Below are 22,500 nucleotides of genomic sequence, written 5' to 3'. Positions count from 1 at the left end.
CAAAACCAAGGAAAAGAAATACCCTCAAGAATGAGGTAGGCCTGGGGCCGAGACCAGGTCGGGCCTACCCGTCTGGTGATGAGACGCGGAGCGGCGATGGCCCCGCAACCCGCGGGCCTCGTGGACAGTGCCTGGCAGGGGGTGGGAACGGGGCCCCCTTGGTCGCACTATCTCAGCGCGGGGGGAAACAGGAGGGGTTGCTGATGCTCGGGGTATAGAGGATCTTTATTATGTGCGCGACGAGCGTCTCCACCTCGGCCAGGTCGCGCTGCCGGCCTCCCAGGGGTGCAGCTCCCTGCACGACGCGAGCACCCCTCGTCCGCCCTCGCCGCCTCTCCACAGCTCGTCCCCTCCGTTCCGACTTCAACGCACACGACGAGCAGCTCCACCGCCCGCGAAGTCTTGACTCTCTGTTCCGACTCCTTCGCCTCGTTCCGACCTTTACTACTCCTTTGACTGACGAACACCGTCCTTTTATCCCCCCCCGTAACTTCGCCTTTGACCCCCTCCCTTTGACCTTTCAACTCGCTCCCCATTGGCCCGAGAAAAAGTGGGCGTGAAGGCTTTTGATCCACAAATTTGCATATATCGATCGCCCTGGGGGCGGGGCCAATTCGCCCCTCGCTCACCGATTGGACGGCAAAAAGTGGGCGTGTGTCGTTTTGGATCCGTTTTTGAAGCAGAAAATCCGTGATTTTGTACACGCTGTTCAACGTGCGCCCTACACGAGTCCAGCATCGGTGCCCATGAGTGGCGCGAGATGACGGTGATGCGATGGTGGCGAGTTGTGACGGTAAAGGTCATGGCGGTTGTGGTGAAGCGGCGTTGTGGTTGGTGGTTGTTGTTGTGGTTGTGATGGTGGCGATTGGTCCAAAATAAAGATAGTAAAAGAAAAACGGCTATCCTGAAGAGTCGCAGCACGTATAAATGACATGTATTCCCACTAGACAACGGGTTTGGGCCTAACTACACATGCACTTACCGAGATACCTCACCTAAGGGACCTGAATGGTGGTTTGCGAATCTGGTAACCACAACAATATTATTAAAGAACAGTTTATCCAAGAAGGCCTTATTATTCACCACGTTGAACATCTGGAATAAGGGTTTTAGTTCACACAGGTGATCTCTTAAACAGCAAGGTCACAGTGGGCGCTCATCCTTAAACACTAAGTTGTTCACAGGGTGCAACGGGGCATAAATGGGTGGCGTACAAGTGGGGGGGCACCAGATGCGCCATGGGGGGCATTGCACCCAAATGCCCCCCCTACCCTAGCGATGGGCATGCGGCACTCAGAGTACAAGAGAAACAGAACAAGCAAAAGGTGTACACCGACAAACGCCGTGGAGCAAAGGATGTGAACTTTGAATGTGGTTCCTTCGTCAAAGTGAGGAAACCGAGCATCCTCTAAAAAGGACAATCCAAATTTTCAGCGCCTCTCCAAGTTATGAAGCAAAGAGGATTTCACGTACAAACTGTCTGATGGACGGATCTGGACTGCGTCTCACTTAGCATCTCCCTGTCAAAGGAATGCAAGAGATGATGCCGAGCGTCCACTCCTTCCTGACATCACCGCACCACCAGTGCAAAACACATCAGAACATGTGCGGGTTGGCCGGGATGCCAGAATTTGCAGACTTCCGGTCCGGACTCAAAATTATGTGATGATGTAATGTAAAGTCCTTTGAGAATAATAAAAGGAAGCTAATTTACACTGTTGCTATGTTTATGACTACTTGTTTTATGGTTAATGCTGTGCCAATTACCACGTTTCAACTTCAAGTTAATTTATATATTATTTCCGAGTTTGTGGTTTAGTGTCGCGCTATCTTCGACTTTGTTCTGTGCTTGAGTAACGTGATATTCGGCTTACATTATCTCAAAGACCATATGAGGTGCATGGTACAAAAAAAGTCAATAAAATGGTTCTGAAACAGTGAAATCGTATTCCACTTACTGCATTAAAGTAAAATTACTACTGATACTCTGCATCAGTTCCTTTCTCAAACACACCCACCCCAACATGTCGCGCAGAGCGCGGGTTATGCTAGTTTATATTATCGTTGTCCACTGAGACACGGTATGCATGTGGTTAAAGAAAGGGGAATATGTGGTGTTGTGCATGGACTGGACGTGAGAGGGGGCGATGAGGATCAAGTTCGGGGTGAGAGGTCAGGAGGTGTGCAGTGCAAAGCTTGTTCTGTTCTGATGTTCGGTTGAATAAAACCGTTTGGAGAATCTTGGATTCCTCATTCTTGGAGTACTTTACATACAACACCTCTCTCTCTATCTCTCTCTCTCTTTCTCTCTCCCCCTCTCTCCCTCTCTCCCTCTCTCCCTCTCTCCTCTCCTTCTCTCCTTCTCTCCCTCTCTCTTCTCTCCCTCTCTCCCTCTCTCTTCTCTCCCTCTCTCCCTCTCCTTCTCTCCCTCTCTCTCCCCTCTCTCTCCCATCTCTCTCCTCTCTCTCTTTCAGTGTGCAGGCTAAACAATGCCTGAACACTGCACAGATATGTCTGTGGGGGTTGAGGGGCTTTGTGAGGTGGGGGGCAGGAGAGCGAGGAATGGGGGGGGGGGAAGAAAGCGAGGAAGGGGGAGAGAGCGAGGAAGGGTGGGGGAGAGAGCGAGAAAGGGAGGAGAGTGGCAGGGAGGGGGGAGAGCGAGGCCTCACCACATATCACTGTACACTCCTGGAGGGGGAAGGGAGCGAGGAGGATGGGGGAGAGACGGAGTAGTGGGGAGGGGAAGGGGTGTTCTGGACATGCTGGAGGTCGGTTAGGAATGGTTTCCCTATGCCGGCATTAATACAGGATTGAACGACATTGTGTACGTTTAAACTGCATGTTCAAACAGGTTAAGCTAAACAATGCTTGAACACTGCACAGAGATGTCTGTGGGGGTTGAGGGGCTTTGTGAGGTGGTGAGTGTGAGGGAAGGGAAAGGGCAGAAAGGGCGTTTTCCTTCAATTGTCAAAAAAAATCCACACCAGTGTTTGTGCCTTCATTTATTTTCCATATGTATGATAAGCTCTACAATCTCTTAACCTAAGACTAATTGCAGAATTGATCTGAGCAGCGGTTCCGACTGATAAAAAGTAAATGCTTTCATTTGTCAAATTCACACATTCTTTGACACCCCTTCCTCTCCTCGACCTCAAGAGGGTTGTATGGTGGTGGAGGGGTTTGGGAGGGGAAGGGATAGCAGTGTGAAGGGAGGGGAAGGCGGCGCGAGGGGAAGGGAAGGTGGCACGAGGGGAAGGGAAGGCGGCACGAGGGGAAGAGAAGGTGGCACGAGGGGAAGGGAAGGCGGCACAAGGAGAAGGGAAGGCAGCGTGAGGGGAAGGGAGGACGACGTGAGGGGAGGGGAAGCGAAGGTGGCGTGAGGAGAGGGGAAGGGAAGGGAAGGCGGCATGAGGGGAAGGGAAGGGAAGGTGGCATGAGGGGTGGGGAACTGCAGCACATCTGGCTTCGGTACTGAAGCACATCTGCTCCCTACATGCAGAAGCACTTGGTTCACTAAACGGCCACATAACCTCCTCCACAGCGCCACGCACCATGGGCCCAGATGCGAGTTTGAATTGCATGCCCATGAAACCCACGCACCGCACACATGCAACTAAGCATGTTGGCACGCACACACCCCACGGAGACTCATTTGTACCACGTCTGTGTGTGCTGTCTACCAACCTCTTCATTTTCAGCAACTGCCGACTATTAATATATTACAGCAATTATTGGTATATTTATGTTAATATTTTGTCATGAAAGCAGATCACACAAAACAGTGTGAAGCTCTTCATTTGCAGCAACAAAAAAGTAACTCTTCACTTGCAGAAAGTACTGACTTATTATATTGCAACAACTATTATTATATTTGTGTTATTATTTTCTCATGAAAGCAGATCGCACAAAAAGGTAAAAAGAAAAAAACTGCGTATATAATTGTCGTAAAAAAAAAATGGAGCCCTGTGGACTGTATTGTCATGATTTTCAAACGCACGTTATCGAGCACAGAGTTACGCTCAATGAAGTTACACTTTCTGCACAATCCTTAATCTTTTCTTCACTCAATATAATAATCCGAACAGTAGAAAAACAAAGGGGCAATACCCCTGGGCGCTCACCTGGGAGAATAATGATACTGAGGAGGAAGTCAACGTGGGATGGAATCAGCAAAATTTACCTAATAATGAACCAATGTTAGAGAAAATACCTATTTTGGGGGCACCCCCCTGTAAATCTCCTTGGATCCCAGTTTTTTTCTTTTTTAATGGTGTGAACAAACTTTGGTAGATCACAGGTGATGAAGGTTGTGGTCAAATTTCATTGAAATTGTGTGTTGTAATAAGTTAAAAGGCTTAGGGCTTTCACCATGTATGAGCTCTTTTATGAGCAATTTAAATTCTTCATACTTGAAAAAGAAAATAACCCCAAAGCAAAAAAAATAATAATAATGAAAGAGAGAAAGAAAGAGAGAAAAAAAAGAGAGAGAAAAAAAAGAGAGAGAGAAAAAAAAGAGAGAGAAAAAAAAAGAGAGAGAGAAAAAAAAGAGAGAGAGAAAAAAAGAGAGAGAAAAAAAGAGAGAGAGAAAAAAAAGAGAGAGAGAAAAAAAAGAGAGAGAAAAAAAAGAGAGAGAGAGAAAAAAAGCAAGCAAGCAAGCAAGCAAGCAAGCAAGCAAGCAAGCAAGCAAGCAAGCAAGCAAGCAAGCAAGCAAGCAAGCAAGCCTCAACGTTTCGGGCAGCATGCTCCACCCATCGACAGGAGGAAGTAACTGGAAAGAAGGAATACAGCTTTTATAACAACTCCTCACCTCCCATTGGCTGATTATTGTGGGGTGCTGATTGGCTGATTATTGTGATGTGCTGATTGGCTGTTGAATGCACGTTACCGATTGGTTGGCACATTTTGCTCATCATAGTCCAATGCCCTCAGTGCATTGCAAGCTGTAGTTATGGGTATCGATTTGTTAATAAGGGAGAGCCAGACATCACGAATGGGTATCCCACTTTCTTGAGGGACCGTGTGATGTAAATATATCTCCATAGCTTCCCCTGATTCTCCTTGTGTGACAGTAAACTTATCACATCCATCAGTTACTATCTGACCATAATATGTGATGATTATTGGTCTGTGCATGATTGACAATTGTTGATTTTTCCCCTTCCCCTCTTCTATTATATGCCTGATGTTCTTTCAATGTAGTGGTGAACGTCCTGCCAGTTTCACCAATGAAAACTTTTCCACAGGATGTGGGAAACACCTGGATGGTGTTGAGTCTTGAGAATCATGAGAATTGAGCAGTCTTGAGAATCCATTGCATATGGTGTGATGTACATCCAATGAAGAGAAGTAACATGTGCTCTACCTTCCGGCGTTAGATCACCAGCTCTTGGTGGTTTCATGATCTTGTAAGGGGGATAACCGTTGAATTTAAGGACATTCTTGACGTAGCGTGGTTTGCGATGCAAGTTCCACTTGTCGCTGATGGTGGAGGCACGACGAACAAGAGTGCTGCTCACAGACTGAAAAGTTGAAGGATGATGAAAAGAGCGGTAGTTGAGGTAGCGATCCGCATCAGTTGGTTTCCTGTATACTTTGTGAGAGGGTTTGCCATTAGGAGCCTGAGTAATAAGGATGTCAAGAAAATAAATTAACTGTTGTTGCTCGACTTCCATGGTGAACTTGATGTTGCAATGCTGATTGTTAAGGTGCTGAAGAAACGTATTGAGATCTATTTTGTCATATGGAACAAAGATGCCATCAGCATAACGTAGCCAGAGTTTAGGTTGAAATGGTGTTGAGGAGGGCTGAACATTGAAATTCTTCCATAAGGAGGTTTGATACTATGGGTGAGAGTGGACAACCCAGAGCAGCGGCTTCCTTTTGTTGGTAGAATGAATCTCGCCATTTGAAAGACGTAGAATTGAGACACATAAGGAGGAGTTTGTGAATTTGTTCTGGTGATAAACTGGTACGTTCCTTAAAGGTGGAGCCTTCTTATAGACCATGTTTGATGATGGAGCAGGCCTCTGGAACAGGGATGTTGGTAAAAAGTGATTCTACGTAAAAACTAATGAGAATGTCAGAGTGAAGAATGTCAAACTGTTGAATACGTTGAATAAAATGTCCTGAGTTTTTAACGTAATTTTGGGGTTTTCCAACAAGTGGTTGAAGGACCTTAGCTATGTGCTTTGCGAGATTATAAGTTGGTGAGCCCCGTGTTGAAACAATTGGCCGAAGTGGAACATCTGGTTTGTGAATCTTAGGTCGTCCAGATACATACTGGACATACTGAAGGAGAGGAGGAGGAGATTAGGACCATACTCTGTGCAGAGCATTGGTGCTGCTTAGGCAGTCTCCTTGGCTATTGGGCACGATCCTGGACGGATCGCCGCTCCAACACAGTATACCAGCATGCTGGCACTCATTTTGCCGACCTCGGAAGGATGACAGGACGAATTAATCCCAGCTGGTATTAATTTAACAGCTGAGCGGGATTTGAACTCAGGAACCTAGGATCCAAAGCCTACCACCATAACCATGAAGCCAACACCAGGCATACATACTGAAGATGATGTGTGAAGTTTAAAATATAATGACTTGGAGAGAACACTTGCTCGATGGAAATATAGAAGTTTCCCATTAATTGTCCTCTCCGTTTCTGGTGTTGGATCTCAGGCGAGTTTCTTATAGGTATTGGTGTTTAGGTGTTGAGTCTTGGAATCGTATTCCTCTCCATCCATAACAGTAACATTGCCTTTGTCTGCAGTCAGTATGTGAACTGAAGTATCATTCTTTAATCTGGCTACAGCTTTCTTCCCTGTTCGGCTGATATTTGTTTTAGGAATCTCAGCTTTGGAGAGGACTTGAGTGACTTGAAAATGGATTTGGTCAGTAAAACTCTTGTCGAGTGTCTTAAGACTGGGTTCTATCTGGCGGATGATGTCTTTGAGAGGAATAACTTTGATAGGAATGTGTGTGTAGTTTAGGAGAAGAAAGCAAATACATATTTTGGGGGTACACCCCCCCCCCCAAATCTCCTTAAGACTCGATTTTTTAAATGTCGTGAATAAACTTTGGTACATTATGGGTGATGAAAGCTATGGTCAAGTTTCATCGAAATTGTGTCGTTTCTGAGAAGAAAGCAAATACCTCGTTTTTGGGGGGGAGGGGGGGGCAACCTCCCCATAAAACCTCTTAGATGCCACTTTTTCTAATGCCGTGAACAAACTTTGGTACATCACAGGTTGCGACCAAGTTTCATCGAAATTGTGCATGTAGTTTCAGAGAAAAAAGCAAATACATATTTGGGGGTGGGGGGGCAACCCCCCCCTTAAAGCCCTTTTGACCCTGATCTTTCTAATGTCATGAACAAACTTTGGTACATCATGGGTGATGAAGGTTGTGACCAAGTTTCATGAGAATTGTGTATGTAGTTTCTGAGAAGAAAGCATCTATTTTGGGGGCAACCCCTGTATATCCCCTTATGACTCGTGATGCACCAACTTTGGTACGTACACGGTGATGAACGTTGTGGTAGTTTCATCGAAATCGCATGTGTCGTTTCAGAGAAGTTGCAAGTATTTGTGGACGGACGAATGACACGCCATCCCATGAGCTCTTCAGAACGACATTCCAGGTGTGCTAAAAATTAAGCTCAATACTTTGCTAAAATAAATACACAGAGTTATAAAAATCGCTAATTTGTTTAAATTTACAGATTTCACTCTATTTCATCCACGAGATCCGATTCTCAAAGCTGTATGATTATAATTCACGGACAGGTGTTTGTGTGTTTGTTTGTCGGGCTACTCCTACAGTTCTGGGCCAATTACATCCAGACTTGCTACAGAGGATGAGCATAACCCCAATTAATGTATCGGGGTGTTTTTATCTCTGCCGGTGGTCTTGGAGGGGGGATGCAAATTCTCGATGTAAAGGTGTATCATGTGGCGCCGCCTCCAGGTGGAGGAGAGTATTACAAGTGTCCACCATTTAAAGTCCATTATTCCTGTCCCCACGTTTTCCAGTGTGGTGAGGTGTTTTGAATTATTAACAGGAGGTAGTTTTTGCTTCATGCACGTAACCCGGGTTATATGTTTTTTTCTATATGGAGCTGTCACTTGCATATACACCGCCCAAATGAAGGTACGTGTCAGAAGAACATGTCGCATGCTTGGAACAAGACTGCCCGCAGGGCGGGTACTCTGCTAGTAAGATATATTTTGTGAGAGTTGATCGTGTTTCCAAATCAAGGCATGTTCCAATCAGCTAAACAAAATGGCGAATTAAAACCCCAGCAAGCTGACAGAGGGTGGACCAAAGATGACGCTTTCATAAAGGTTTATTTAAACAAGGCCGTTAATTATCTTCAAAAGGGGTTAATTTCACAGCATCCCATACTCAACTTCATTTAAATTGAAAACTTCAAAACAGTTCCCTTACCTAAAGCAAGAACCTTAACCTGTAAGCAATTGAATGGTTTCCCAACCACACGGATCAACAGCCGGACACCGTTCTTCCTCGAGGTTTTGACCCTTTCAGCCCAGAACCTCTCCAAACGAGGGATCCACAACCTCGGTCATGGATCCACATCAGTAGTTAGATATATTTCTCCCCTAATTTCCTTGTCCTGCATGCGATACAGCTGCACGTGTACAAGCTCCACTATGAGCCTTAGATCAGTGTTAAAAAGACGTTTGATCATACCTTATCTTGTAATGCGAGATAATATCACACTTACCAGACTGAAGCTATCCAAAGATCAACAGGATTTAATCTCAACAAAAGGTACGATGAAGTACCATCGATCACTGAGCAGTTTCGTAGTTTCCAACTGCACCAAGTTGTGGGTCGAACTTTGTGGGTCGAACTGATGGTTACAAAGTTGGATCTGCACTATTAGGAAATAGAAAATACATTCCCAGCTGACAATGCAATGAGAATGTGCAGCGATCACATGGCAAATAAAGTGTGAACATAAAACGAATTTTAAAATGGATACCAACAAACAAATTCATCCAAAAATAAACATAATAATAAAAAGAGAAGGTATTTCACATTGATACATTAATTTTTAGATTCAGTGCATGTGTTAAGTTTTGTCAGTCTGCCCTTTTTCAAGAAAAATACATTTCTCAATCGATTTCCCAACGTGTAGTTTGTACAACTGTTGTTGGCCTTAGGGGCAGGACTCTTTTTTTTTTTTTTTTTTTTGTACGTCCGCACGCGTTTTGGTCTTAAGGCGAGGAAATCTTATCTGATGCTGTGGATGGATTCCAGATATTTTTCGAACACAATTCATATATGTTTAACTCTTTCTACAATTCAACATGCAAGCCGTGCAGAGATGGTGGGTGCATTTACCATGATCAGGTTACATGGGTGAGTATACAAAAGTAATATATGCAAGCCAGTGGTATAAACGCAGGTTTATTGTATGTACGAGTTGAAAAAAAAGTACAATTTTACCTTGGCAATATGTAAAACAGTACCAATTAAGGAACTGCCTGAAATCTTAATGCAATTAATACAAAAAAAGTTTTCTATGATTCATTTCAATTTATACAAACAAGCCAAGGCGAAAATCTAAGTAATATCGATTGAACTCGAACAACACGTATTTTTTTTATTATTATTATTATTATAATTATTTTTATTATTGTGCAACCAATGGAAGTAGCAATGTCGAAACATTGGATGAATGAAGTTTTCTGTCCATCTTCAAGTGAGTTTTGTGGAAATGATAATGTGAAGTGACTCATCGTTGCTCCAGTCACCAGCGCTAAGCAATGGTGCGGAACCCATCCAGCACGTAACTCGGAACATGAGCCTCTGACACCTGCAGGGACAGAAAACAAGCTTCTCAGGTTAGGTTTCTCATTGCTGTTAAAGGAAACCAATTCCAAAACTCATACATCATGACCTCCACCAGCAAAGGTGATGGATGTTTCGTATTCATCCCTGTCTGTTTGTTTGCTTTTTATGTGAGGATGACATCTCAAAAGGTTATGGACGTATTCGGATGAAACTTGGCAGCTAGTTTGGGTGTGTCACCAGCATGATTTGATTAGATTTTGGTGAAGAGTCAGATCCGATAATTTTTTGAATTTTTTTTAAAAGTGATTCTTCACCATTGAGAAAGGGGTCCAACAACGACGTAAGGGATAGCATGATGTCTCAAAAAGTTATGGATAGATTTGGACCAAACATAGTAGACAGGTTGGGTGTGTGACATGAATAAATTTATTCCAATTTGGTGAATGTCCAGATCTGGATCAGGATGAGGAATTATTTAACTTTTCAAGTAATTCTTAACCATTGAGAGATGGGGCCAAAAACTATATACAGCATAGCATATCATCTCCAAATGTTGTGGACGGATTATGACAAAACTTGGTGTACGAGTTCGGTAGGTGACAAGAACGAGCAGATTAGATTTTGGTTCAGGTCCGGAAACAGATCTGTTCTGATACAAAAAGATACAAAATGTAAACTGTTCAGCCTAGTGGAGGTGTATGCTCTACCCAGTGCCGTTCTAGTTTGTTTTCTGTATCCCTAAAAGGTTTTAATGTTTCGTGAGATAATGCACAAACAGTTAGCAATGCAAAATTATATGCCAGTGAAGGGAGATTAGCATACTTACCTTGCGAGGCAGCTGGGCGTACTGTACAAAATCCTCCAAAAATACCAAGGCCCCCGTGACATCTGTTGGCATTTCAAGCACTTTCTGGCTGCACGAGAAAGTTCAGAATCTGGATGTTTATTTTAACCCATGCTTATGAGTCATCATCAGCTTGAATATAAAGATGAAATTGTGATTAAATCGAACATTAGCAGAAAACAGACATCGGATAGAACACACTTCAGTGGCAATTTTAATGGATATTTTCATTTTGACAGGTGTCTGACTGCAGCCATTGTGATTTTTTATGAGGTCTGTTTATAATACAGAATTAGCGTCAAAAGCCAATTATAGTGGCCAATGAAGATAGGCAAGAAAGCATTCACACGTCAAGTGTCCACATGAGTAAAACACATAAATTACTCTTTTCTGCAGGAAGCGTTTTCCGATGTATTATCACTGTAATCTCGTGATTTAAAGTCATTTGAAGGAAAAGATTTTCTATTGTGCATTAGGTAGAAAATGGAAACACAAAAGGAGAAGGCATCGTTTTAATGATGCATTCCATCAGCATAAAAGTTCAACAAGATGATGCAGAGGTAATGCACTTGCCTTTGAGCTCTCTTTTGGATTTGATTCTCGACCTTACTATAAAGTGCCGGATTGGAGTTTAACTGGCAAGGTGTTGCATTATAAAGTTTGCTGTCCCTTAGATTAACATAAAAGGTCCAATACAATGAAAATCATCCGAAAATATGAAATATTGTTGTGGGCCGGGGGTCGGTGGCGAGGAACGGCCGCCAGGTGGAGCAGTAGAGCCGTCTCCCACCGAACACCCGGAATTTAGGTCGTGACTCTCGGCCAACTCCGAAGGTCACGGGTCACTAGAGGACTGTGCTCGCCAATTCTCTGACGGCATGGGGTAGGGTTAATAGCCAAATTTCAATATACCTAAGTTCCCACGTCATCAAATTACTGGGAAAGTCACACCCTCAACGGACTCTGTCGAACCGGGTCGCTCCAGCGACCTCGGTCCGGTGTAACCGAGCGGAATTACCAAAGTCCGTCGGTCCAAATGACAACTTACAGCCCCCGTCTCTTCATTCCCCGCTTACTGGTTATCAAGCACAAACCGTGCTGGGTCAATGGAAGAAAACACGGGCAACGAACTGGAATATTTAACAAGAGGGTTTATTTATAAGGGAGGGAGACACAGAGCAGACTTGATCACGAATAAAATGCAATGTACAATGAGAAGAAAACACTTAAACAAGCTGGTAGGCGACGAGGGATTCGCTATGATCGAAGCGCTGGATACGATGCTTTTCATTCTGACTGATGCACCGACGAAGATTCACTGCCAAGATGTATTGATTCACATACAATTGTTCCTCTGCCTGGCAAGATTTTTCCTATTGCGTATTTTGCCAACTGGCACTCCTCATAAAAAATGACGGTAAATAGACACCCTATTTTTGAAGGACTACCATTTGAAAAATAATCGATTTGCTGGTTTGTGCTGTGGAGCCTCGCGTTGCGCGCGCGCGCGCGCACACACACACACACACACACACACACACACACACACACACACACACACACACACACACACACACACACACACACACACACACACACACACACACACACACACACACACACACACACACACACACACACACACACACACACGGAAAACCAGATAAACTTCTCTCAATGCTCTTGTTTGCCCACAATATTTTTCATAAGCCACGCCCACTTTCCATAAGCTACGCCCACTTTCCTACGCCACTCCCACTTTTCATCAACCACGTCCACTTTCCCTAAGCTCCGCCCACTTTCCTAAGCCCCTCATAAAAAATGATGGTAAATAGACACCCGATTTTTGAAGGACTACCATTTGAAAAATTAAACCTCAATCAAAAATCGGCTCAAGTAAAATTTTCAAAATATCTCGAAGTGTTCAATTCAGAAGTCTCGTTTCTCTACATTCAAAACTGAAGGACAAGTGTTGAAAATACTGTACGCGGTTTTTCGGCCGCTGCACAGCAATGGGTGGTTGCTAGGCAACGAAATTCAAACGCACACATTCCCAGACCATATGGCACCTGTTGGCAAAGGTTCATCAAAATCGGTTCGCTGGTTCGTGCTGTGGAGCCTCGCGTTGCACACACACACACACACACACACACACACACACACACACACACACACACACACACACACACACACACACACACACGAAATGGACCCCATCAGGTCTTTATTCGGTCGTCCAGCCGAGGAGGATAGTTCAGCTGGGGGAATAGAGCCTGGCTGGGTACCTTTCCACCTCGTGCAGTCACACCGACTCCAACCCACCACTTAAACCCACGACCCGAATCCACGAGCCCACGATCCTGGCTGCTCGACCACCACCACCACGGGGAGCCCCGCAAAAGACCGCAGACCACGATCGCAGACGACCACGACAACAGACCAAAGCAATGGCCACGATGACTGCTCTACTCCATTCTTGACGACCACTCTACTCTTCCCTCTCGCCTCCTGATTGGACGGTGGCGAACATCCCATCTGGCTGGGCGGGGCCGCCCTGAGGTAACTCGTCTCCGGATTGGTCGGGGGCTTCTGAGGTACTCCTATCCCTCATTGGTTGCGAGGCACACCCATTTCGCTGGGCGGAGTCGACCTCACCCCGCCTATGCCCGTGGCCCCAAACACATGTGTAATGGCGATGATGGGGCGAAGGGGAGATTTAATGTAAAAAACCTGACTATAAAGAAACCCGCAGCACAAACATGAAATTAACCCATTATACAGAAGGACGGGACCCTGACTATAAACACATACTTATCGAAATAACTGAACTGCAGGGACTGCTGTCTGTTTGTGTGCAAATGGCTGCCAGATTCGTAACAATATGGTGTCTGTGCGTCTGTCTGACCATGATACATTCGGTCGTTACTTATGAAATCTCAACCAAACTTGACAGGAGCACTAAGGGTCACAGGATTGAGGTTGTAGCGACTTCATTTGCCACCCCACCCCCACCCCTCCCCAAGGGGATTTTCCGCCTTGGGCGAAATCCGTGTTTAGGGGTATATCTGTCTTAAGATAGCTAATCATGGTGTTTTTCCAAGGATGCTTCTAATAACAAAAGTAATAACTACAAATGATCATAGCATAATATCAATGTTATTACAAAAGAATAATAATAATAATAATAATAATAATATCCCCTCTTCCCAGGGGGTTTTTCCTCCTTGGAAAAATGCCATGTCAACGTGTATAAATACCTTATTGTGGCGTTTTGTGGGGCACCCTGACCAAAAGTAAAAAAAGATTATAAACCACAAACATGTACGATTACCTTTTTAAACAGTCGCTACTGCTGTTTACCACTGAACTAAAAGGGAGGAAACAGGACGTTCTTGAGGCATTATATGCTGAGGCACCTGTAATATCCCACAGACTAATGGACCCAAGCCGAGATCTTCTGTAATCTATATACCCAAGAGAGGATAATAACATGTCCCTTCCTGTCGCTCCCACATGGAGCAAGTATACTCATACAAAAACATTTTTTTTGTTCGGCTACAATTAATTATAAGTAATACACTAAGAACTGAACATTTTCTTTTAGTTTCAATGATTTTTGAGGCATTAAAGTAAAAAAAAACAAAAAAACTTTAATCTGGCCAGTACCGCTCCTAAAAATTCTGGACAGAACCCAAGGCGATTGCGTAATTCATGCGACGTCATCCCAGGAACGATCGTTTCAGTACTGCAAAAATAAATGGCAGCACCACCCATTCCCAAAAACACTTCTGAGGAAGTGTTTTCCGACGTAGAATCTTATTGTGACAATATTAAGCTGTAGTCGGTGCTCTGAAGCCATATTTGTATGAACCTGAGAATAAAAGTGGAGAGCGCATCCATGATGAAATACCGCGTGCTCATGACAATCGGGGAAACCCTGCAGAGAGACTCGGCAATCAGAACTGGCAAGTGGTATCGATTTAGAAATCATTTCTCCAAGCTACAACGGTTAAGTTAAGTGATATGTTGATGTAATAATGTTCTGTCATCCTTGGAGTTGTGAAAAATCTAACATAGTTATTTTGAAACAAAGGATGAGTAAACAATTATCATTTAATACTGCATGAGTGAGACTAGTTTGCCGTTTATGAAGACTGTCATGGTGCTGTCTTCATCAGTGGGCTTTGCATGCAGTTTATTTCCTGCGACCCACCACTTGAGACCGTGGCCTGAGGCCGGCTCACATTTTCACTCCCAAGGGCTTTTAAAGCTCGGGATCCTGTCGGTGCGATCACCGCCCACTAGTTTTGGCTTTTGGTACACTGCGAACCTGAACGGCTCTTTTTTGATCCAGGCGACACCATCGAGGGCTTTAAGTCACGTACATGCTTGGTGCATCATTTAAATCGTACTTCAGTCGGTTTGGCACGGTCGACCGTGGCTGTGTTGAGCATGAGGGAGTCGAGGAAGAGCACAAGTGAGTTGAGTAGCATATTTACATGAGCGCTAGCATCTTGAGAGTTCCTTTAGAAAACGTTTACTCTTTTGTGAGCTGGAACTAAGCACCACTTTAATGTATCAATGAAAATGGGACAAAAGGAAGGGGAAGGAAATGAGCAGCAGTAGGGGGAAAGGGGATTGAGGGAGGGAGAGGAAGTAGGTTGGAGTGAGTCGAGCGTGGAGGGAGAAAACGTACCAAAGCACTCGACAAAATCTCAACTTCATCGATTAGAAATGATGGACAAATGCTGGTAACACGAATATAAATGCCGGCATATTTTGATGATTAAAAATGATGGATGAATGTCAATAACAACGCTGGTCTCGTCACCATATAAATGCTTCTGTAGACACAGCCTGTAACACTTCTGGTCACGCTGATCACGTCAAATAAAATGGAAACTAAGAGTAGGAAGGGTGGTGTGTGGCGCTTCTTGAATGTGTGCACCTTGACATACACACATGGCTGTAATATGCTTACACTAGCCGAAACCCGTCACAGACGGATTCCGTTTCATGAGCCCAATATGACAACCAGTGGTGTCTCTTGTAAGAGCCGGATCCCAGTGGATGTACTCCATGGCCTTACCTAATGAGGCCTACAAAACGTCCTTGAACACGACATTTTTGGTGTACACTACTCCTTGTGAAGAAGTCCCTTGATTTGTGCACGTGTCGACTTTGACGTACAAACACCGTGTCAAAACTTCTCAGGTCACAGTACCGAGAAAAACGTGATGCGACCGCTAGGAGGAGCACAAAATTGGTCCTTCAGTATTAATATACTATGTGAATGCACCCGGCGTTGCCCGGGTTCTTTTTGAATGAATTTAATGTTCTATACATATGTCTGACGCGAGCACAGTATCAGTTCCCTATTGGGCCATGGCAGTCATAGGCTAAGGGGGTTGGTGAGGGGAAACCACACCCCTTCCCCCCCGCCCCCGGCCAAGGGGCCTTGCCACATAGCCTATAACCTTCCCGGGGCCCATCCCGACATTTTTTGTTTTAGTGGTTAGCTCCTATCTTTCACCTTTCAGGAGATTCGCGCATGCAGACAAACAAACAAACAGACAAACAAAAACTTAAAATCATGTTAGATATATTGTATATGGCGTTGGCCCCATGTCAATCGGCTGAACTTGAAAAATTAACGTTACAAAATCAGGTGATGACGTCATAATTCGGAAATCGGAAGTCGGAAGTACAATTCTTTTACATCGGGACACTCCCGGGTACATGTTCTGTCAGCATGTGAAGTTTGGTGAGGATCAGTCCAGTACTTTTTGCGTGCATAGGTCACAGAGAAACACACAGACACACTTTCAACTTTCTATATATATATAGATAGATACAATGTTTCTTGTTACATTTTTTTGTGTCAAATTCACATTCTGAGGTAGTCAGCATGTACAGAAGAGGGTTTTACATTGCAGATGCTATTTTAGAGAAGTGGAATTACACCTCTCAGTGGTGACGGTCTGTCGACGACAGACGTAATGACGTCAGCGAATGACCGATGATGTCATGACGTCCTTACGCCTCTCAGCGGTGACGTCACACGTTGCCTTGTAAGCGAATGTAAAACGAAAAGTGTTTATTCTGCTTCAGAGTTGAAGTTTGACTATTGCCACTATGTGCGATGCACTCTTACAGGTACGAAGTTTCTTTCAGTCCAGGTCACAGTACCGAGAAAAACGTGATGCGACCACTAGGAGGAGCACAAAATTGGTCCTTCAGTATTAATATATAGATGCTGTCAGCTTCCATTGCCTGGGAGGGAGCGAAGGAAGGATGAAGGCATGGAGGAAGGAAGGATGGAGGGAATGAAGAACAATGAGTGAGGGAAAAGGAGGGTGTGATAAGAGATGACAACTGCAGGGAGTCTTATCAGAGGTGTCAAAACAAAGCCATAAATTGTTCACATGCGAACCATCCATGGCAATGGTGAATATTTCATGTTAAAAGGTAAATCTCGTTCAGAGCGGATTCGGAATTTCGTTTCTTATTTTTATGGTTGAAAACGAAATCATTATTGTGGAGTGTGAAACCGGCACAATGCGGTTCTACCGCTAATACACTTCCATTCCGGGAAGAGCATTCCCGGGATGACGGAAAAAGGTCGCAGGATGTTCTCCGTCATACCACCGACGGATTTGGGGGTTGGGGAAATAAGGGTACAAAACCCATTTGAAATACATACATGAGGATTTTCGTTTCAAAGTTTTTACTCAAGAAAACAGCGATGAATGTGTTTAGATATGTCTACACCACTTACAGCGAGCACAGCGTTCACAGCACAGCCACACTCCCAACAATGATGCAAACCAGCAGTCACGTGGTACACAAAAGCTAATGAATGACTACAACTGCAAATAATTATTTTACAGGCCCAATTATTACCATCCATGTGTGGTCAAGTAAGAAAACTTATTGGCACAGGTTTTTCACAAAAGAAGCTGGCCAGGCTTGACAGTTGACAGAAGGTGGCAGGAATTTGTAATTTGTTCAGGGTGCTGGCAAGAATGAGTTGAGTATTTTCAAAGGACACCATGGGCTCACGAATGCCCACCAACTATGGCTAGCAAATGGGACGCACAAATTAATGTCCATCAGAGGGTTGGCACACTGTGATGTATGTCCTGCCTGTGAAGCACGAATACAATAGTTTATAGTTGGATTGGGAACCAAACCTATATTAGAAAGCTCAAAGGTAAATGAGCTACCTGTGCACAATCCTGTTAGACACACAAATGAATGAATGAATTAATGAATCAACACAAGTTTGAAGAGAAGACAGACATGTGCATGATTTCATGGCTTCACAACTGCAAAAACACACCTGGTAAGGACAAACAAAATTTGGAAAAGTGATTTCTTTGAGGGGGGGGGGCATTACGGTTGTAATCCATAAACTGCCAGAGGTCTGCAAATGAAGTTTCAGGTTCGTGTCAGGAAACAAATAAATAAAAAAAATGGAAAGGCAATGAAGAGGTAGCTATGACATAAAAAAAAAAAACATCAAGAACTAATGGCTTATTATTCTTACATCTGTATATAGAAAAAGGGGGATATGATGCAGGCAAGGTGGGATTTTCCAAAATAAATTCCATGTTCTCAAGTTTTATTCCAACTCGACACAATAAGAATCTAGATTCATGTGTAGGCGTGTTGTGGAATAAGATTACTGAAAAAAACAATTTCCTTTTTGCATGTGGACAAGAGGACAATCAACCCACCTGGCACTTGCTTGCTCAAGGATAGAGCGTGCAAACTGTCCAAGAAGACCCAGGAACTGCTCAGTATTCCGTGGATGGAACTGCTTGAGTAGTGTGAGAAGCCCCACCACTAATGGTGGCCAATCTAGAGCCTCTGTACCACGTCTGCACATCACTCCTGTGGCAGAGGCAGGAAGAAAACAAACAAAGTGATTGCACATCGAGTCACACCTTACTTAATGGGTCTTCCTGTTTGTTTTTCTTTCTCTGCTGGCCATGCTAAAGTATAAAGGCTGGGTTTAATTACAACTAGCATAACCCGCGCTCTGCGCGACATGTTGGGGTGGGTGTGTTTGAGAAAGGAACTGATGCAGAGTATCAGTAGTAATTTTACTTTAATGCAGTAAGTGGAATACAATGTTCAAAGTACTTCTTGATACACAATGTTTTGGGTTATAGCATTGTCATTGTGGAACCCTTGTTTTGTAGTTGGTATAATTTGCACCGTAATGTCCGAGAACCGACGTGATCGTGAGAAGGCAACATATAGCTGACCGTGGCTGAACACCGGCTGTGGAAGATATAACCCAACTTTATCAAAGGTTTGGCCTTGCGCTTTGTTTATAGTCATGCAGTAGCTGACTCTTACTGGAAACTGTGTTCTTTCAAGAATGAATGGCAAGTTCACATCTGATGGGGCCAGTTTGATTCGTGGTATCAACACATAGTCACCTTTGTTTGCCCCAGTTAGGATCTCGGCATCTAGAACATGGGTGTGGAGATTCCTAACAATCAGTCATGTCCCATTACATAACCCGCTTTTTATATCTCGGTTACGTAAGACCAAAGGACACAACGCCAAATACAGTAACCGTTTTTGGCAGGATTTCACTGTTTCAGAACCATTTTATTAACTTTTTTTCATACCATGCACCTCATATGGTCTTCGAGATAATGTAAGCCGAATATCACGTTACTCAAGTACAGAACAAAGTCGAAGATAGCGCGACACGAAACCACAAACTCGGAAATAATATATAAGAAGATTATTAGTTATTTGGAAGGACTCGTTATAACAAAAATTTGTAGTACCAGAAATTATCCACAGAAAGGGTGTCCTCCAACATTCAGGTTTCACTAGCACAACATACTTCTATATCACCTTTCTCTTCTGCCCCTCCACCTCCTTTCACTCCCCTCCCCCCCGCCCCCAAAAAAAGAACACATGAAAGACAATCATCATACATTCGCCTTACATAGATTGATCGCTCCTGAAAATAAAAATAACTCGGGTTACAGACTCGAAGAAAAATGTGCGTAATGCTTATGCGCATTTATAATACATCGTGGTTTTATAGCTCGAATAATTCCAATTGCACTGGCCCATAGGCTGACACAAGAGGCCTGAAGACCAAGGCCCATACGCCTTCACAAATCCCATGATGCTATCGGCTCCAACCTTTTGATATTTGATGATACTTTTAACAGTCGCTTAGATAGAATGTTTAAGACTGCATGGTAAACTTATAGAGAGAGCATGGCAATTGTGAATATGATACTTCCGAAGAATTTTTAGGCATACCATAGCACCAAAATGGAAGATGTATGATTGTTTCCAGGTTACAATTGTGGGAAGTGTCAGGCCAGCTATCCAAACATTGGGTAGAGAGCAGACATACAAATATATATATATATATATATATATATATATATATATATATATATATATATATATATAATATATAATATATATATATATATATATATATATATATATATATATATATATATTGTTGCGAATTCGCGCCCGCCGGCGTGCGAACGGCCACGTGACTCGAATCGCGGCACGTCGCCCACCGGACGGACAATTCAGTCGTGACCCTCCGGGAACTATCGCCCGGAGCCAGTCACGGGTGGGCCTTTCGACCTCACCACAATCGTGCCAATTGGCCACTCGCGTAGGATAGGGTTGTTCGCCAAACTCGACCTACCTAACAACCCACGCGGATGGTAGACCGGGCGATCGTACCTCGCCGCAGGCCGACTCCGGACACGAACCACTTAAGCGGTCCGTTCCGTGCTATCGGGATAACCGAGCGGTGTTATCGTCAGCCTCGACGGTTCTGATTAATTATCGGGCGTATTAAGCCCACGACGAACCCTTTACGTGAAGCAAGATGGAGATTCAAACGAAGGAAAGGACTCAGCGAAACGGGGAACAATTCAACATAATGCACTTTATTTACACGACACACGAAGAGCACACATATATCAATTTAAAACAAAAACAACAAGGCAGAGCTCCGACCGAATACGCGAACACACGGCAACACATACAGTTTTACTTTACAAGACACGGCGCCACAAGATCCATACAAAAAAAAACAAAAGAAAAGGCCACCCTCAAAGACAAGGGGGCAGACGGGGCCTGTGGGCCTTTATGGCGTGGGACTTGGCAGACCGAACGAGTCCCACGAGACCGTTGCAGGTTACCTGCACCCTCGCGGTGCGATGGTAGGCGAGCTCTCTCCGGCACTCCTTGTACAAACGCGCAGGTCCGCGCAACACAGCTGGCAGAGTGGCACCTCCAGTCCGCGTCCCTCCGCGACGTCCAGACTCCCCACCGACTGCAAGCTCCAACGAGCGGGTCGCTCTACAGACCGCTTCTCCAAGACCCAGACGGGCAGAAGACCATGAACCGCTGACTGATACTGACATGCCTCGGACCTGACTTCTCTGACCTGACTTCCTCTGGTGTTACTTCCTCTGGTGTGACTTCCTCTGGTGTGACTTACTCCTAGCGGCGCCTCGGTGCGCCCTTTTATTTCCCCGGCACCCCGCCCCTCCCTTCACGGCCCGCGGGAGGGGGGGGGACATTCCACCAGAGAAATCGGGGCGGCAGTTGAGTTTCAACCATCATTCTTGTTTACCAGAGAAATTGGGGCGGGAGTTGTTGTTGTTCCCCTTTTGTGTTCGTGGAGAGGTTGTTGGTTGCTGGCAGAGTGGTGAGGATGGCGTGGTTGTTGAGAGGCAGGTGTGGTTGTTGTGAAGCGGAGTTGTGGTTGGTAGTTGTTGTGTGATGGCGGTTGAGACGTGGTTGGTTCAAAATAAAGATAGAACAGAAAAACGGCTATCTCAAAGCGTCGCAGCCCGAATGGATCACATAAATTCCCTCTAAACAACGTGTTTGGGGCTACCTACACATGTACTTTGAGATATCTCACCTACGGGCCCTTCATGGTGTAATGCGAATTTCCACAGCTGCAACAATATATATACATATATATATATATATATATATATATATATATATATATATATATATATATATACATATATATAAATATATATACATATATATATATATATATATATATATATATATGTATATATATATATATATATATATATATATATATATATATAGTTGCGGTTGTGGAAATTCACAGATCACCATTCAGGTTCCCCGGAGAACAGTTATGTCGATAAGTGTGTGTCCAGGTTAGATTTCCCTACCGATGTATAGCGGGATTTATTTGTGTGCCGGGCTGTGAACCTTTGAGGTAGTGTTATTCTTTTCTATCTTTATTTTAAACAATCATCTCCTCACCACCTTCTCCACAACTGCCAAAATCTCCTCACCACCTTCTCCACAACCGCCAAAATCTCCTCACCACCTTCTCCACAACTGCCAAAATCTCCTCACCACCTTCTCCACAACCGCTAAAATCTCCTCACCACCTTCTCCACAACCACCAACATCTCCTCACCACCTTCTCCACAACTTCCAACAACTCCTCACCACCTTCTCCACAACCGCCAACATCTCCTCACCACCTTCTCCACAACCGCCAACATCTTCTCACCACCTTCTCCACAACCGCCAGCATCTCCTCACCACCTTCTCCACGACGCCGCCATCTTTTCACCAACAACAACATCCCCACAAACAAACACGATGGCATGCTCGACAGCGGCAAAGTGATTTCAAACACGGCCGCGTTTGACGGCGAGATTGGATCAGAACGACGAAAGGGGCGGAGCCACCCGGGGGTGAAGGTTCAAAGGTGAAATAAGGGGGGGGGCGCTGATTTTGGACGATGAAGCCCAGAGTGACCCCTC

At 44.4% G+C, this 22,500-nt stretch overlaps 2 protein-coding genes across 3 annotated transcripts in view; both read right to left on the bottom strand.

Moving 5' to 3' along the window:
• LOC147026445 (protein argonaute-2-like) overlaps positions 1-9,218 on the bottom strand; it is a 222,418-nt gene extending 213,200 nt beyond the window's left edge. Inside the window, exon 1 of the mRNA XM_085881866.1 lies at positions 8,741-9,218. The gene's annotated coding sequence lies outside the window, so the exon portion shown is untranslated. The remainder of the gene's footprint in view (positions 1-8,740) is intronic.
• Positions 9,219-9,413: 195 nt separating this feature from the next.
• WASHC5 (WASH complex subunit 5) overlaps positions 9,414-22,500 on the bottom strand; it is a 93,565-nt gene continuing 80,478 nt past the window's right edge. For both annotated transcript variants that reach the window (XR_015058344.1, XM_085881863.1), the window contains exons 26-28: positions 18,400-18,556; positions 10,643-10,730; positions 9,414-9,838 (exon numbers count right to left, since the gene is read on the bottom strand). Coding sequence is in view for 1 of the 2 variants with exons in the window: in XM_085881863.1 (XP_085737989.1) it covers positions 9,782-9,838; positions 10,643-10,730; positions 18,400-18,556 (302 nt within the window). In the remaining variant the exon portion in view is untranslated. The remainder of the gene's footprint in view (positions 9,839-10,642; positions 10,731-18,399; positions 18,557-22,500) is intronic.

Source organism: Eptatretus burgeri, chromosome 5 (genome assembly GCF_056783735.1).
Source record: "Eptatretus burgeri isolate ZD-2024b chromosome 5, Ebu_testis_v1, whole genome shotgun sequence".
NCBI classification, from domain to species: domain Eukaryota; kingdom Metazoa; phylum Chordata; class Myxini; order Myxiniformes; family Myxinidae; genus Eptatretus; species Eptatretus burgeri.
This window is presented reverse-complemented; position numbering and strand designations above follow the sequence as displayed.